We start from the raw sequence: 18,634 nt of genomic DNA, 5'->3' as shown, positions 1-18,634 counted from the left end.
CCTTTTTCTATTTGTTGACCTCAGTACGCATCGACTGTTGAAAGCTATGCTAACGTTGTCATTTTTCAAATGACCTTTAGCATAGCAGGCACTTTGTCATATTATTGAACAGGGAATAATCTAAGCCAGTTTTGGGCTCAGTGGTGGGAGGAACCAGGAAGTAGCCTGCTGGCAGGAAGGAAGGAACACAAATAGGATATTTTCCGGGATCATGTTTTATCTACCATTGTCTCGGCATACGTGTGCACATGACTATAGGTGGCTGCCTAGTTCATACATGGTCATATAGTAGCAACATGCTTAATGGTGGCCTCGGACCGCTAGTCCTAAATCACCATGTATCATGTTGCTTCATCATATTTTGGACCAGATTAAAGCCAGTCGAGGTCGCCGTGCAAACCAACGAATAATTTATCCTTTACGTCAGCGTTAAATGATGAATCGCAGCTTTGGCTAAAGTTAGCCCAGTGTTGCAATGTTGGCGTGGCATCATGTGCTCAAGTTTGCTAAAGTACTTCTATTTCCGTGCAGCTCCTGACGCTTTTCCCGGTCAGGCTTGTCAGTGTTTCCTCACAACGAAGCCTTTCGCTGGCTTCGCAAGATCACCTACGTCGTCCCGGCTTTGCTTTGCCTTTTGGCAGTAGAATAACAATAACGGCTCACCTTGCAGTGCCAAGCAGTCCAAAGCCCTCAAAAGAATCTTGCACGCGGGTGCCGCTCCAACACCTTCGCCTGCACCCCTTACGCAACAGGGCTTACGCTCCGATATGTTTCTCCACCTGTTTAATGTTTGTGCTGCGCTCCCTCTGAAGGCTGTTTTTTGCACTTTTTCAGCCACATTTGTGTGCATGCTCACATTCTTACCAGTGTTGTTATTCCAGTGTTTTTACTGACTCCCATTATTGTTTGCTCAGCACATATATTTTGTTTTGGAGGCTGTAATCCCCTTCTGGGCAATTTTGGAGCCTCTCTGGACTTGAGTAATTTGTTAAAATTGCAGACTTTGTCTGTGACTTTAATGCTATGAGAATCAGCCAAGCACAGAGCCTCTACTATACACTACTTTGACTAAATTTGAAACACTTATATGCTAGGACTACGTTAAAAAGCCATAGCTTTTCAGTATATGGAATCAAACGATGGAATGGATTGAGTAAGGAAGTCAAACAATGCACAACGATGAGCCAATTCAAGAAACAATACAAGCAGTTTGCTAAATACAAGGATGAAGAGTCTTGAACCAGTCATGATGTGCTATATATATCACTATATTGACACTTACTATGGTACCCATTATGTCATTGGATGCTCATATCACCTCGTACTTTGGTACAATAAACTAAACTAAAATTAAATTAAATACAAACATTAAAAAATGCAAACATTAAAAAATACAAAAAATACAAACATTAAAAAATACAAAAAATACAAACATTAAAAAATACAAAAAAACAAACATTAAAAAATACAAAAATACAAAAATACAAAAATACAAAAAATACAAAAAGTACAAAAATACAAAAAATACAAAAATACAAAAAATACAAACATTAAAAACATTAAACAATTAAAAAAATAGAAACATTAAAAACATTAAAAAATTAAAAAAATACAAAAATACAAACATTAAATTTTTTTTTAAATTTAAACATACAAACATTAAAAACATTAATTTAAAAAAACAAACAAACATTAAAAACATTAAATTTTAAAAAAAAAATACAAACATTAAAAACATTAAATTTATTTTTTTTAAATACAAACATACAAACATTAAAAACATTAACAAATTAAAAAATACAAACATACAAACATTAAAAACATTACAAAATACAAAAATACAAACAAAAATACATAAATAAAATAAAATAGGAAAGCAGGAAGTGAACAAATGTAACAGTTACTGATTGTAAAAGTACCAGATGGAGGGGTAGGATTTAATAAGCTTTGCTTCTTCCTACTCCTTTTGGACATGTGGAACTGTGAACTGATTATGTGATGCATTCAATTGTAATCTGATGCATGTTCAAATGAAATAAAACCATTACCATTACTTTAAAGGTCACCCATTATGGCTTTTAATGATATCTGTTGGTATGAGCACCCAAGCATGAGCACCATGGATAATGCTAGCATTGTACTGCTATTCTTGTTAGCATTTGCGTCTTCCCATCCCACTCCTTTGTGCAGCATCATGGCTAGAAAAAAATAAAACTAGTAAAAACTATTAGAATATGGGACCTTGAACCCATTTGAACTGGAACAGCCTTTGCCACCATCAGGAAATCAATGTACTCGTGACCCGCATGTTAGAGAGCTGCTGATCCAATGATTTCCCACCCGCTTTGTTGCACAGCAGTTGTTTCTGGGAGGCAGACGCCAGCTGCTGCGGTCTCAGGTTCGTAAAGGGAGTCGATGCGAGACGGCCATTTTTTTTCTACCCGTGGACAACTGATTGTTTGAAGGGCGGATCAAGTTGGATTCTGTTGGGATCTCTTTTATTTTGGTTGAGTAAACACTGCCAAAAGGCATCAAGGTTTGATGGCGGCAACAATTGGTTCAGACCAGATGTTGACCCACTTGCACTGGGCTTGGGGTTTGTGGTTTGCGAGCTAATTGTTTTTCACCAGAATACGAAAAAGACGTGTTGAGCTTAAGGTTTGACCGCAACGTGTGAGGCGTTTGTGTACAGTGGAACCTCTAGGGCTCAACCGGTTTGGATTTACAATTACAATTACACTTTAGTATCATTTTAACAATCCTCAATGTCATACAAGGGCAGAAGATGCTGTTGATGCTGAATAAATGCGAACCCTCTTCCTGCTTGGAGGAGAAAGCTGAGGAATACAAATACGCTAAATCAGGGGTCTCAAACTCAAGTTACTTGGGGGCCACTAGAGCTAGGGTCTGGGTGAGACTGGGACGCATCAGGTTTTCCAAAAAATAACCCCCAAAAAACGCATTTATTAAAAACAAATTTTTTTTAAAAAAACAATTTTCTACAAGAAAAGCTCTGATAAAACCTTCCACTGTTCTCAAATATCTTACTTTTTATTTTTCTACACAAAATAAGATGAAAAATAAATAAACAAATCAAGAATAAAGAAAACCAATCAATCAGTAATAAATAAATAAATATAATAATAATAATAATAAAACGGCAAATAATAAAAACTCAAGAAACCACATATAGTTGGTGGGTAGACAAATTATTTTTTTCAGATTAAAATGAACAAAGCATTATTAGAGCCCTGTAGACATGACAAAACACGACTATAGTCACATTTATACTCTTTCTATTTACAACATATTGCGCAACTGCAGGGTCTTGAGACACATGCTAACTCGCAAACTAGAGAGCTAGCGACCTAAACGGTAGCCTTCAAGTTACTTCCTTTAAAATTTAAATAGCCAAAAACTTACCACTTCCACACAGATAGGGAGGATAACTATTAACAGTTATTTAACCTTTAACATGAACATTAATCAAACGTAATCATTTTTTCTGGGTACATGATACCATACAGCATCCATATCAAACTAACATTAAACTTTCATATCAAGGCGGGGGCCTCAAACTAGTGTCCTGCGAGCCACATTTGGCCTGCGGACCGCCGTGCCGCCCAATTTTCCTTCATGTTATAAATAATTGTGTAAAGGGGGAACTAGAAAATATGTCTACTACAGATACAAAGATATTTTAGAAGATGTGAATTTTCATTCAGGCTGCACGGCGGTCGAGTGGTTAGCGCGCAGACCTCACAGCTAGGAGACCAGGGTTCAATCCCACCCTCGGCCATCTCTGTGTGGAGTTTGCATGTTCTCCCCGTGCATGCGTGGGTTTTCTCCGGGTACTCCGGTTTCCTCCCACATTCCAAAAACATGCTAGGTTAATTAGCGACTCCAAATTGTCCATAGGTATGAATGTGAGTGTGAATGGTTGTTTGTCTTTATGTGCCCTGTGATTGGCTGGCCACCAGTCCAGGGTGTATACCTGATACATATTTGTATCAGGTGCACCTTTTGGGTGTTAAGTTGCTATGTGATGAATTTAGTGCTGTTGGTAGTGACGACATCATAACTGTCACTGTACACTGGTATATTTGCACATTTACACATTTGGCACCTAGACCTCACAGCTAGGAGACCAGGGTTCGATTCCACCCTCGGCCATCTCTGTGTGGAGTTTGCATGTTCTCTCCGTGCATGCGTGGGTTTTCTCCGGGTACTCCGGTTTCCTCCCACATTCCAAAAACATGCTAGGTTAATCAGCGACTCCAAATTGTCCATAGGTATGAATGTGAGTGTGAATGGTTGTTTGTCTATATGAGGATTTTTTACGTTTACATTGGGTTCTATGGTTGTCGTCACATTGTTTCTAAGGCTTTGTTGTTGTTGTAGTGTCAACCTGTGTTTATTTTCTCTGCTTATCATCACACGGCTACTTAGTAGTGCGGGATAATAGGTAGCTGAAGCTTAACTGGCTCAACAAAACCAAAGAAACATGACTACACATCCCCCCCAAAGGCTTGACTTGGCTTAGCTCCCACTAACAACCCCGTTTCCCCTCCTTCCTCCTCCTGCTCCGGGTGGGTAATTTTAGCTGCAACCGCAACAGATTGCTCCCCTTCCCTTTTTGACGCTAAATTGTGTGCGTGTGTTGGGTAGAGTGGCAGAGCGAGGTCACGGGAGACGCTGGTTAGCTCGGCATGATTAGATTTTGGTGGGCCTCACGTGCCGTGTCAACAGCTGCAGCCGCGGCAAGCGAGAGATACGACGGCCCCCCCGTGGAGTGTTCTTGTCATCCACTGATGGAAAAGCCTCAGAGGTGCAACATTAGAAGAATTAAAAGCGCTTTTAGTCAGCACTCCTGCTAACACAACATGCAAGTTTACGTGTCTGTAGCGGTCATGCTCATGAGCTGTATTTGTACACGCCTTCCACGGTGTACTTCATGTACACATGCAGAGTACTGCTGAGCATAATAGATGCCATGTATGACATATGTATCATGCTAGCTTAGCCTACTCGCTGAAGGGAAAGGAAATGATCAAACGTACAGCTCAGGGAGTATTTTCAGATGTGTAGCGAAGCCTGCTTTAGTGGGTGGTGGTATAACATGTATGATTTTCCTTCATTCATTCATTTTCATTCATTCATTATCTACTGCTTTTTCTTTACGAGGGTCGCAGGGGGTGCTGGAGTCGATCCAAGCTGTCTTTGGGCGAGAGGCGGGGTACACCCTGGACTGATGGCCAGCCAATCACAGGGCACATATAGACAAACAACCATTCACACTCACGTTCATACCTAGTCGCCAATTAACCTAGCATGTTTTTGGATTGTGGGAGGAAACCGGAGTACCCGGAGAAAACCCACGCATGCAAACGCCACACAGAGATGAGCCGAGGGTGGAATTGAACCCTGGTCTCCTAGCTGTGAGGTCTGCGCGCTAACCCACTTAAATGTTTCACACCATCAAATAAGTCTGTGTCAACACAACTGAATACAAAATGCAGTTTTAAACGAATGAAGTGAGATCTATCAGTGTGGAAGTGGTTATAAAGCCATTTCAAAAATTTTGGGACTCCAGCAAAGCACAGTGAGAGCCATTACCAACAAATGGCCAAAACATGGAACCGTGGCGCACCTTCCCAACCAAAATCACTCCAAGATGAATTGATGATCTATCGGTGTGGAAGTGGTTATAAAGCCATTTCTAAAGTTTTGGGACTCCAGCAAACCACAGTGAGAGCCATTACCAACAAATGGCCAAAACATGGAACCGTGGTGCACCTTCCCAACCAAAATCACCCCAAGATGAATTGATGATCTATCAGTGTGGAAGTGGTTATAACCATTAGACCGCCGTGCCGCCCGATTTTCCTTCATGTTATAAATAATTGTGTAAAGGGGGAACTAGAAAATATGTCTACTACAGATACAAAGATATTTTAGAAGATGTGAATTTTACATCGAGTGTTTAGTGCGAAGACCTCACAGCTAGGAGACCCGAGTTCAATTCCACCCTCGACCATCTCTGTGTGGAGTTTGCATGTTCTCCCCGTGCATGCGTGGGTTTTCTCCGGGTACTCCGGTTTCCTCAAACATTCCAAAAACATGCTAGGTTAATTAGCGACTCCAAATTGTCCATAGGTATGAATGTGAGTGTGAATGGTTGTTTGTCTATATGTGCCCTGTGATTGGCTGGCTACCAGTCCAGGGTGTACCTGATACATGTTTGTATCAGGTGCACCTTTTGGGTGTTAAGTTGCTATGTGATGAATTTAGTGCTGTTGATAGTGACATCATAACTGTCACTGTACACTGGTATATTTGCACATTTCCACATTTGGCACCTAGACTTCACAACTAGGAGACCCGAGTTCAATTCCACCCTCGACCATCTCTGTGTGGAGTTTGCATGTTCTCCCCGTGCATGCGTGGGTTTTCTCCGGGTACTCCGATTTCCTCAAACATTCCGAAAACATGCTAGGTTAATTAGCGGCTCCAAATTGTCCATAGGTATGAATGTGAGTGTGAATGGTTGTTTGTCTATATGCTGCAGGGTCCTTATGACTTTTGAGTCAGTGTTGTTGAAAAGTTAACACAAATGTGTTGTCATTGCCTGGTTATTATTATTATTATTATTATTATTATTCCCACGCTGTCCTAGCAAAGCATCCACATGTCCTATTTGCGCCGCTAATCTTTCTTTGCAATCTTGGTGCCAATTATAAGAAATTAAATGAGCTGATATTCCTTCTCCCCAAAGATGATGAAAAACCATCTTAATTAGCTTTAATTAGAGCTGGGTGAACCATACACGGGAGGCAGCGGGCATTTGCCAGCCCGTGAACGCTTGCATAATTGATATGATCTTCGGAGGGCGGTGCTTAATCATATGTGTCACGTATGTAACCGTCTCCATTCCAGCGTATGTGCAGGACAGCTACAAAGCTTAGAAATCACACACGTGTGTGTGTGTGGCCAGGGGGTGGGGGGGGGGTATTGTTTAGCCGTGCTGCTAGGAGACATAGGAAGAGTAACACGGTGGTGTAACCACGCATGTGAACCAATCACTCACTTTTACCGTTGGACGGGAAAAGTGAGGTCACCTCACCAGGACGGCCCACCTTAAAAAACACAAACAACAAACTCCCATCATCTCCCCATCACGCAAACATGGATGACCTTGCCCCCCCCCCCCCCCCCTTTTTGCTCCCAACTGCCATCTCTGGCGCCACCGGCCTATTCATCCCCCCACCCCACCGCGCTCAAGTTGACGGATGTGGTGTTCCTCGCAATTGTTTCCTGTCTTTGTTGCTGTGTTTCCTCTCTGGGGTCATGAATGGACACGGCAGCAGCGCCGCTAGAGGCAAAAGGGGATATCGATGACACGCTTATCCCTCGCCACTTATCCCGCTCTCACGCTTTTACAAATACGGTGCTTTGCAAAAGGTGGACCACCCCTGACAATTTATGATTTGAGGAGCCCATGTTGGCCATTTTCTTCACAGGAGATTAAACCAGTTTAGAAGTGGCCGCCTTCAGTACCTTTGATTGGATGATTGTATTATATATATATATACTTATTATATTTTAAAGGTCTTATTATTTCTACTATATTAGCTAACAGGAGTGTGACAGTGACTATAGGGGTGTTACTTCATGTCTAGGGGGCTCTAATCTAAAAAGAAACAACCCAAAATGAGCAGGAAAGGGTCCATGTTGGGGTTGGAACGGTTCGAATCTGTTGTATGTAGACATAGTTTTTTCCGTATTCAGGAAAAATAGGAATGTCTGGAAAAGTGGGGATTGCTGCGATGTGGATAATTGCACAAATTATTGAATGGTTTGATGTTTTTGAAGGTCTGGAATCTGTTGAGAAATGTGGAATTACAGGCTGAATGCCTTTGATCTAATTAGATCAAAGGCATCACCATGAGAATGGGCCGCATCAGGTTCCCCCCCCCAAAAAAACGCATTTATTAAAAACAAAAAACAAAAAACTTCGCTTTCGTTTAATTTTCTACAATAAAAGCTCTGATAAAACATTCCACTGTTCTCAAATATCTTACTTTTTATTTTTCTTCACAAAATAGGATGAAAAATAAATAAACATATCAAGAATAAAGAAAATCAATCAATCAGTAATAAATAAATATAATAATAATAATAATAATAAAACAGCAAATAATAAAAACTTAAGAAACCACATATAGTTGGTGGGTAAACAAATAATTTTTTTTCAGATTAAAATGAACAAAGCATTATTAGAGCCCTGTAGACATGACAAAACACGACTATAGTCACATTTATACTCTTTTTATTTACAACATATTGCGCAACTGCAGGGTCTTGAGACACATGCTAACTCGCAAACTAGAGAGCTAGCGACCTAAACGGTAGCCTTCAAGTTATTTCCTTTAAACTTAAATAGCCAAAAACTTACCACTTCCACACGGATAGGGAGGATTACTATTAACAGTTATTTAACCTTTAACATGAACGTTAATCTAACGTAATAATTTTTTTCTGGGTACATGATACCATACAGCATCCATATCAAACTTGCGCGGGCCGCACTAACATTAAACTTTCAGGGGGCCTCAAACTAGTGTCCTGCGGGCCACATTTGGCCCGCGGGCCGCGTATTTGAGACCCCTGCTATAGAACATAATATTCTGCTTGCCTTGAAAGATGGATCAAAAAGGCTGCGACTGAAGGGATTGAATGTTGAAAAAGAGAGAAAGAAAAGACGAGAAATTGCTGAACTGAGTCGGTACATTTAAAGAGCCTCTCGTAGTCTCGGTCTCGCTGTCTGGACGCTGAAGTGTGCTGCCCCCCCCCCCCCCCCCCCCCCCTCTCCCCCACCCCACTCCACTCACTCACCGCGAGTCTTTTGCCTTTGAGCTGACTTAACCGCTTTGGCACTCGGCTGAGGGCTGCACCCAGCGAACTCTGGCCGTGCAAGCTCCTGGAGCCAGTCCTGTGGAATCCCAGACATTCCAGGCATCTACTAAAGCCGGGCCGACAGGCGTTTCTTGCGAGTGCACACGGGGGAGAAGATTCAGTAGGAGTGGAGGAGAATATGTCTGCACTGTTTCGCTCTTCTCTGTCAAGACGATTTTGGAATATCCTGACGCCATTGTACTGTAAATGCAGCAATCGACGCCTCCATTCAACCCAAAGTCTCCTGTAGTCGCCAGGCAAATAAGCACTACGGTCGCCTGAACAGCAACACATTTTATTTGATAATTGTGCTACAAATTATTGTTGATAATCGATATTATCGCTAACACTTTTGAGACCATTTTGTTATGAATTATATGGCATTATTGAATAGATTAGAATAATCCTTTATTGTCATTGTAACAAGTACAACTAAATTGAAAAAGTCAGTTAGTTGACACAATTATGGCAATTGTGTCAACTTTTCCAGCATAATTATTCATCCAGCTGGCATAATTATCGACTTAAAAAATTGATAAAAAAATGATAACAAAAAATTGATTAAAAAATTTTATAAAAAAATATTTAAAAAAATTATTAAAAGAATTATAAAAAAAATTATAAAAAAAATTCTAAAAAAATTCTAAAAAAATTCTAAAAAAATTATTAAAAAAATTATTAAAAAAATTATTTAAAAAAATGTATTAAAAAAAATTATAATTTTTTAAAATAAATTTTTGTTATAAAAAATAAAAAAAATAATATTCATCATTTTATTGATGATTGTGGTTGTCTATATGTGCCCTGAAATCAGCTGGCGACCAATCCAGGGTGTATGCCATCCATCCATTCATCCATTTTCCTCCGCTTATCCGGGTCCGGTTCGCGGGGGCAGCAGTCTCAGTAGGGAACCCCTGACTCCCCGGTCCCCGGCCACCTCCTCCAGGTCCACCAGGAGGACACCAAAGCGTTACCAGGCCAGCTGTGAGACATAATCCCTCCAGTGTGTCTTAGGTCTTCCCCGGGGCGTTTTCCCGGCTGGGCATGCCCGGAACACCTCACCAGGGAGGCGTCCGGGTATGTCCCCAGAACCAGATTTGGCCGCCGAAGACCAGGTTAATCGGCGCTACTTCAACATTGGTTATGTTGCTGATGCGTAGAGTACAATTAATCGGCGCAACTCCAACATTGGTTCTGTAGCTGATGCGTTGTGTACAATTAATCGGCGCCACTCCAACATTGGTTCTGTTCCTGATGTGTTGGGTATAATTAATCGGCACTACTCCAACATTGGTTCTCTAGCTGATGCGTTGTGTAAAATTATTCGGCGCTACTCCAACATTGGTTCTGTAGCTGATGCGTTGTGTACAATTAATCGGCGCTACTCCAACATTGGTTCTCTAGCTGATGCGTTGTGTAAAATTAATCGGCGCCGCTCCAACATTGTTGTGTGCAATTAATCAGCGCTACTCCAACATTGGTTCTGTAACTGATGTGTTGTGTACCAACATTGGTTCTGTTGCTGATCTGTTGTGTACAGTTAATCGGCGCCACTCCAACAATGGTTCTGTAACTGATGTGTTGTGTACCAACATTGGTTCTGTAGCTGATGTGTTGTGTACAATTCATCGGCGCTACGCCAACATTGGTTCTGTTACTGATGTGTTGTTTACAATTAATCAGCGTTACTCCAACATTGGTTCTGTAGCTGATGTGTTGTGTACAATTAATCAGCGCTCCTCCAACATTGGTTCTGTAGCTGATGCGTTGTGTACTCCAACATTGGTTCTGTTGCAGATGTGTTGTGTGCAATTAATCGGCGCTACTCCAACATTGGTTCTGTTACTGATGTGTTGTTTACAATTAATCAGCGCTACTCCAACATTGGTTCTGTTGCTGATGCATTGTGTACAATTAATCGGCACTACTCCAACATTGGTTCTGTAGCTGATGTGTTGCGCAAGGACTAAAAAGTTGTTACATGCAAGCAAGTGTGTTGCCTGCTTCCAGTTAACACCTCATCCCTGTTGTGGTTTTGGGCAATAAACACCCTGGCTGTGATAACAGCCTTTACAGAGTATAAAGTTTTAATTTGTGTTGTTTAGCTTACTAATTGACCTTGTAAACAGGCGTCATGCTTTCTTCATAATCAGTCAGCCGAACACACGGGATTGAACGTTGTTTCTTTCATGATGTTTTCCACTCAACTGCTTTATTTATACCTGAGTGGATGATCTGTTATCAAAACAGGTTGTCCTGTGCAGCCACAGATAGAAAAGTAATTTCAGATTGAGTCCAAAGCGCCCGGAAGGCAAGATTAAAAAGACCCTCTTTATGCGTCATTTGCCCCGGTCGAGCAGGCATACTAATTGCCCATCAATGCATGTGCGTGGTTATCGTTTCTATTCTCGTCCCGAACAACCAGGATATCCTCCTCGCAGGTGATGTTGAGAACAGAACAGTTGGTTGTTGTTGTTGTAGTGTGTTTTTCCTGTTCTCCATCATCCCGGACGTTAATGAAATTGTTTACACCACCTGTTGTCACGTGCTGTTGAGTCACACCACACCACGGGCGGCTACCAGGAAGAAGGAGATAAATACTCTCTGCTCATTGGCCGATGCTTATTGTTGTCACGTTCACATCCGTGTAGATTTGTTTTTCCTGCTTGCCGTGACCTCGAGTGAGCTCCCTTGGCAGATAGTTTTTCCACTTTGCTGTGACGCATGATTGAATACTTAGCTTGTGGTATACGTTAAAGTTTATTTCATCAACTTTTCATACATAAAATACACCAAATACATCCATGTTTAAACTTGATTCATTTCAAGAATTACAATATACAATATGTATACAATATACAATAATTGGTCACGAGTGTGTGCAGGAGCTCAATAACTACCTTCAATGAACCTGCCTGTGAGACAAGGCTGAGGGCCATCTAAACCCAAAATGGCAGCCACACGGCAATAACTGTCGTCTGGCCGGACGCTACTAATAAGCTTGCTCTATTTTTTTTAAAAAAAGGCTTAACAATATCATATGAGGGGCGAAATGGCTTTTTAACCACTTCCACACTGATAGATCATCAATTCATCTTGGGGTGATTTTGGTTGGGAAGGTGCGCCACTGTTCCATGTTTTGGCTATTTGTTGGTAATGGCTCTCACTGTGGTTTGCTGGAGTCCCAAAACTTTAGAAATGGCTTTATAACCACTTCCACACTGATAGATCTCAAGTCATGTCACTTCATTCGTTTGAAACTGCATTTTGTGTTCAGTTGTGTTGACACAGGCTTATTTAATGGTGTGAAACATTTAAGTGGGTTAGCGCGCAGACCTCACAGCTAGGAGACCAGGGTTCAATTCCACCCATCTCTGTGTGGAGTTTGCATGTTCTCCCCGTGCATGTGTGGGTTTTCTCCGGGTACTCCGGTTTCCTCCCACGTTCCAAAAACATGCTAGGTTAATTGGCGACTCCAAATTGTCCATAGGTATGAATGTGAGTGTGAATGGTTGTTTGTCTATATGTGCCCTGTGATTGGCTGGCGACCAGTCCAGGGTGTACCCCGCCTCTCGCCCGAAGACAGCTGGGATAGGCTCCAGCACCCCCCGCAACCCCTCGTGAGGAAAAAGCGGTAGAAAATGAATGAATGAATGTATGACACAGGCGTTGAGCAAAGACGGAGCGTTGCTGCTTCGTCTTCATGAAGTCTTCATAGTGGAATTTCAAACCAAATGATCCGCTTCTCAAGTTTAAAACCGATGCGTGGAGGACAGTCAGCATAAGCACTTTATTTGTCCTCTCCTCTGGGCTAGAAACTAAATACTGCCCTTGTCATAGCAGTGGAATTTTAATTACCATCCAGTACGCCACCACTTCTCCCCTTTTTTTTGTGTGTTTTCTGGAGCCGGCGATACGAGTTTAACGCACAAGGCCTGAATAAGTGCTTGTTTCATGGCAATGAAAAAGAACACCATGACATGATTTAAAGACCGACCGACCGGTGGGGGTTTTAGCGGTAACAGAGGATTCTAGGTGTGCAGGCAGGCTTTTAGACCAGACTTGCTGGCATGTGGAAGCAGAGCTTCGGTGCTACCAGTATTTTCATTCTGAGAAGCCTGCTCATTATTCTGAGATTTGCATGTTTTAAGGAAAGAATAACGTCTCCCCTGCGACAGCCTCCCGCTCCAGCAGATCAGGGATGCCTTGGGTTTTGACCCTGGAAATTGTTTTGACAAGTGCATGACAAAGGAAGACCGTCTCCTTCAGTGTGGTCACTGTTGTTGGAGCACCTGAGTGGTGAATGCTTGGTACCAATCAGCCTGTGGTCGCCAGCCAATCACAGGGCACATATAGACAAACAACCATTCACACTCACATTCATACCTATGGACAATTTGGAGTCGCTAATTAATTAACCTAGCATGTTTTTGGAATGTGGGAGGAAACCGGAGTACCCGGAGAAAACCCACACATGCACGGGGAGAACATGCAAACTCCACACAGAGATGGCCGAGGGTGGAATTGAACCCTGGTCTCCTAGCTGTGAGGTCTGCGCGCTAACCCACTTAAATGTTTCACACCATCAAATAAGTCTGTGTCAACACAACTGAACACAAAATGCAGTTTTAAACGAATGAAGTGATATGAATTGAGATCTATCAGTGTGGAAGTGGTTATAAAGCCATTTCTAAAGTTTTGGGACTCCAGCAAACCACAGTGAGAGCCATTACCACCAAATGGCTAAAACATGGAACAGTGGCGCACCTTCCCAACCAAAATCACCCCAAGATGAATTGATGATCTATCAGTGTGGAAGTGGTTATAAAGCCATTTCTAAAGTTTTGGGACTGCAGCAAACCACAGTGAGAGCCTTTACAGAGATGGCCGAGGGTGGAATTGAACCCTTCTCTCCTAGCAGTGAGGTCTGCGTGCTAACCACTCATCCACCGTGCAGCCCTTTTTTTCACCATATTATAGTAGCTTTTCACCATTGTAATGAATGCTCATGAACAGGTTCCCAGGACACGTAAAACAAACAAAACAATATTTTAACGGTTTCCCATAATGCTTTTCATCTGAACAAAGCATTTCATTGGAGTACAAGGAGCTTAGGCAGATGTCTAAAAGGAAAACTGATAGAGTTGTTTATTTTTTTGTATTTGAAACTCGTATTGTTATATTGTTTGTATATTTCTCTGGTATACATTTTGAGTGTTAAGTTGCTGTGTGATGAATGTAGTGGTTTTTTTTTGTCAGATTGTTTTATTGTTATGACAAAGTGTCACTTTTGCACAACAGCGTGGATGCACGCAGGTGAGAATGAGCCCTTCCAAGCGGGAATTCTGCTCATTCCGATGCCAGCGATCCATGTCAGGTTGTCACGATAGCCGCACCAGGTCACACACTCCCCCAAAGAGATGAATGGCCGGTCTGGAAGTGCTTAAAGCAGATTATCTAATTATGTGGTGCTTACTTACAACTTAAAAGGAAGGCGTCACCTCCACTTAAGTTTATAAAATCCTCTAATGGTTTTTCGGACGTGACGAGACACAGGACACTTACCTGAGGCACGGAACGGAGGTGCTCGCCGCAGTTTGGACACATTAGAAGAGAATTCACAACAACGCTGTCCTACACGGTGAAAACTAAAGGCGCAACTGGAGTGAAAAGACAACCCAGTTTCTTTCTTTTTTTTTTGGGAGGGGGGGTGGTAAGGGGCACGTTTCTACTGATATCAGCCAGAGTGGGACTGAAAGGGTTAAAGCTGGGGGGCCGTCTTCCTTGGAGATGGGGAGAGGCCATTTGAATGGGTAGCCTCTGCAGCCAGCCAGCACATTGGCTCAGGCTGAGGGCGGATCTTCTGCCGCTCCCACGCTCCGGCATGGAGCGCTCCTGCAAGGATCAGGAGTCCTTTGTTGCTTGATGCTTGCAAAAGTTTGAATGACGCCACTTTTTTTGGGGGGGGGGGGGGGGCGTTATATCAAAATGAAGTGTTAGTTGTTGTTTTTTTCTACTGGTTTTTAATTAGTTTTTCTTTGCATGTCGGGTCCGATTTCACCCCCCCTCGAAGGTGCAGAACGGACACGGGAGTCCACAGGACGCTAATGAGGCCAAGCGTATTTAAATCACAGCCCTTGACAAACTCACCGCTGAGAAGGAGGAAGGCGCCTAACGATACTTAATAGTAATTAGTACGTGAACGCCTCCCACGCGTAAACCTAACGATTACGCTCATCATTACCTTGGAGAACCCTTTGTCCTTGCACACTTGTCCTCGCATTTACACTTGGACAGTGACACACACACACACACACACACACACACTTTAGGAGGTGCGTTCCCACCTGTCCATCCTCAGAGGCTAGCGTTGCGTAACAGGCAGACCTGTGTATAAACAGCCACCTTGTTTTTCTGTCTGTTCTTTTAAAGGTCCCCTGTCCTGCACAATGATTTTTTTTAACCATGTTGTAACAACGCGTGTCCCCCGGGGGGCCTGTTTATGAGCGCTAAATGTGAGAAATATATTTCCACCTCAGTTCTTTGCTTCATTTGTCAAAGAGGAGAAAGATTCGTTTGAGTAAGGAAATCAAACAATGCACAACGATGAGCCGATTCACGAAACAATACAAGCAGTTGATAAAAGTTGCTAAATACAAGGATGAAGAGTCTTGAACCAGTCATGATGTGCTATATATATATCACTATATTGACACTTACTATGGTACCCATTATGTCATTGGATGGTCATATCACCTCGTACTTCGGTACGAGGTGCATTATTAAAAAAAAAAAACACAATTTAAAAACTGTATTATGGAAAGCAGTAAGTGAACAAATGTAACAGTTACTGATTGTAAAAGTACCAGATGGAGGGGTAGGATTTAATAAGCTTTGCTTCTTCCTACTCCTTTTGGACATGTGGAACTATGAACTGATTATGTGATGCATTCAATTGTAATCTGATGCATTTTCAAATCAAATAAAACCATTAAAAAAATATAAATTTACAAAAGAAAATGCAAAACAATTTTTTTATTACATTGAAAAAATAAAATAAAAATAACTTAAATTATATTAGGAAAGCAGGAAGTGAACAAATGTAACAGTTACTGATTGTAAAAGTACCAGATGGAGGGGTAGGATTTAATAAACTTTGCTTCTTCCTACTCCTTTTTGACATGTGGAACTGTGAACTGATTATGTGATGCATTCAATTGTAATCTGATGCATGTTCAAATCAAATAAAACCATTAAAAAAATTAAAATTTACAAAAAAATGCAAAACAATTTTTTTATTAAATTAAAAAAATAAAAATAACTTAAATGATAGTAGGAAAGCAGGAAGTGAACAAATATAACAGTTACTGATTGTAAAAGTACCAGATGGAGGGGTAGGATTTAATAAGCTTTGCTTCTTCCGACTCCTTTTGGACATGTGGAACTGTGAACTGATTATGTGATGCATTCAATTGTAATCTGATGCATGTTCAAATCAAATAAAACCATTAAAAAAATTAAAATTTACAAAAAAATGCAAACATTTTTTTTATTAAATTAAAAAAATATAGTAGAACCTCCGAGACTTACTCCAAATGTGTGAAAAAACTCAACTCACCAGCCGTCACATGAGTTTCACTTTACCAAAGTGTCTTGTTTGCAAAACACTCAACAGTCCCGCCGCCTTCCAGCAGAAGCGACGCCACCCGTCACTGTGTTTTTTGTGCTGCTGTTTGAGTACGATAATTCTCAGTAGGTCGCTGCTAGCAGATCATCCCCTCAGCTGCTGACTCGTTCGATGAGGGATTCCACTCGGGCGGATGAGTGCGCCGAACATAAGCACTCTCTGGAGCATTGACACTGTGCATTGCTTCCAGCTTTCTGGGAACCAATCTGGTGCGGAATGAGTCCATCAAACGGTCGGTAGACCACTACAGCTTAGCTAGGGGGCGCTGGGGGTCGACTATGTCCTTCCTCGCTACGTTTTTTGCCGATTATCAACAATCCCCATGTGAGACATGAACACACGCCTTGCCAAAAGTAACGCTACATATTAGAGTTTTTTGTTTTTTTTAGGCTAGGCTTAGCCTTCCTTTCTATGTTGCTATGTACCCAGGAAGGAAGTCTGTAAATATGGTAATGGTTTTATTTCATTTGAACATGCATCAGATTACAATTGAATGCATCACATAATACAGTTCACAGTTCCACATGTCCAAAAAGGTGTAGGAAGAAGCTGTGGGGTATTTGCAGTCTAAATCAGTGGTCTCAAACACGCGGCCCGCGGGCCAAATGTGGCCCGCAGGACACTAGTTTGAGGCCCCCGCCTTGATATGAAAGTTTAATGTTAGTGCGGCCCGCGCAAGTTTGATATGGATGCTGTATGGTATCATGTACCCAGAAAAAATGATTACGTTTGATTAATGTTCATGTTAAAGGTTAAATAACTGTTATTAGTTATCCTCCCTATCCGTGTGGAAGTGGTAAGTTTTTGGCTATTTAAGTTTAAAGGAAATAACTTGAAGGCTACCGTTTAGGTCGCTAGCTCTCTAGTTTGCGAGTTAGCATGTGTCTCAAGACCCTGCAGTTGCGCAATATGTTGTAAATAAAAAGAGTATAAATGTGACTATAGTCGTGTTTTGTCATGTCTACAGGGCTCTAATAATGCTTTGTTCATTTTAATTTAAAAAAAAATAATTTGTTTACCCACCAACTATATGTGGTTTCTTAAGTTTTTATTATTTGCCGTTTTATTGTTATTATTATATTTATTTATTTATTACTGATTGATTGATTTTCTTTATTCTTGATTTGTTTATTTATTTTTCATCTTATTTTGTGTAGAAAAATATATTTTTTTATTTTTTTGCTTTTAATAAATTCGTTTTTTTGGGGGGGATGGCCCAGTCTCACCCAGACCGAAGCTCCAGTGGCCCCCAAGTAAATTGAGTTTGAGACCCCTGGTGTAAATTATGCACATTATTTGGCAACCCAGATGAGATCTGCTGTGATCCACCTGACAGTTGGTGGGAATGTTCCCTTCATAGCACCATGGCCCGTCTTGGACAACCCCTTCCTACTTTGGTGACCCCCCTGTGTCTCTTTACAGTGTGTCCCGTTCAGTGCAAACACCGGGCCTGCACCAAGGACCAGCAGTGCTGTCACGACGAGTGCCTCGGCGGCTGCCTGAAGCCCCGGTCGGCCGCTCACTGCGTAGCCTGCCGGGGCCTCCAGCACGGGGACACCTGCGTGGAGCGCTGCCCCGACAACCACTATACCTTCAAGGGCTGGCGCTGCGTCTCCTTCGCCTTCTGCCAGGAGCTCCACAGCAGGTGCAAGTGGGAGAAGGAGCACAGCAAGAGCCCCGAGTGCTACGAGTACGTCATCCACGACGGCGCCTGCGTCCCCGAGTGTCCCTCCGGCTACACCACTGTCAACTCATCCTCGTAAGTGCATGATTTCATTTCCCGAAAGATAATCACTTCATTCGCTAATGACTCTGCACACACAGCAATATTAGACAGAAGCAGTAATTACATGATTGACAGGTTGGACCCAACAGGAAATGAGAGATTTTAAACAGGAATGAACAGACACGAGAAGGGTACTGATGTGTGACGTCAGCTGCCTAAACTAGACTGTTAGCTGAGCTTTTTAGAGAGTGGTCGACAGCAGCTGC

At 41.9% G+C, this 18,634-nt stretch overlaps 1 protein-coding gene across 1 annotated transcript in view; it reads left to right on the top strand.

The window, feature by feature from the left end:
• Positions 1–18,634, top strand: part of insra (insulin receptor a) — a 60,470-nt gene that overhangs the window by 19,603 nt on the left and 22,233 nt on the right. Inside the window, exon 3 of the mRNA XM_058069135.1 lies at positions 18,065–18,401. Coding sequence (XP_057925118.1) covers positions 18,065–18,401 — 337 coding nt within the window. The remainder of the gene's footprint in view (positions 1–18,064; positions 18,402–18,634) is intronic.

Source organism: Doryrhamphus excisus, chromosome 3, assembly GCF_030265055.1.
Source record: "Doryrhamphus excisus isolate RoL2022-K1 chromosome 3, RoL_Dexc_1.0, whole genome shotgun sequence".
NCBI classification, from domain to species: Eukaryota; Metazoa; Chordata; class Actinopteri; order Syngnathiformes; family Syngnathidae; genus Doryrhamphus; species Doryrhamphus excisus.
This window is presented reverse-complemented; position numbering and strand designations above follow the sequence as displayed.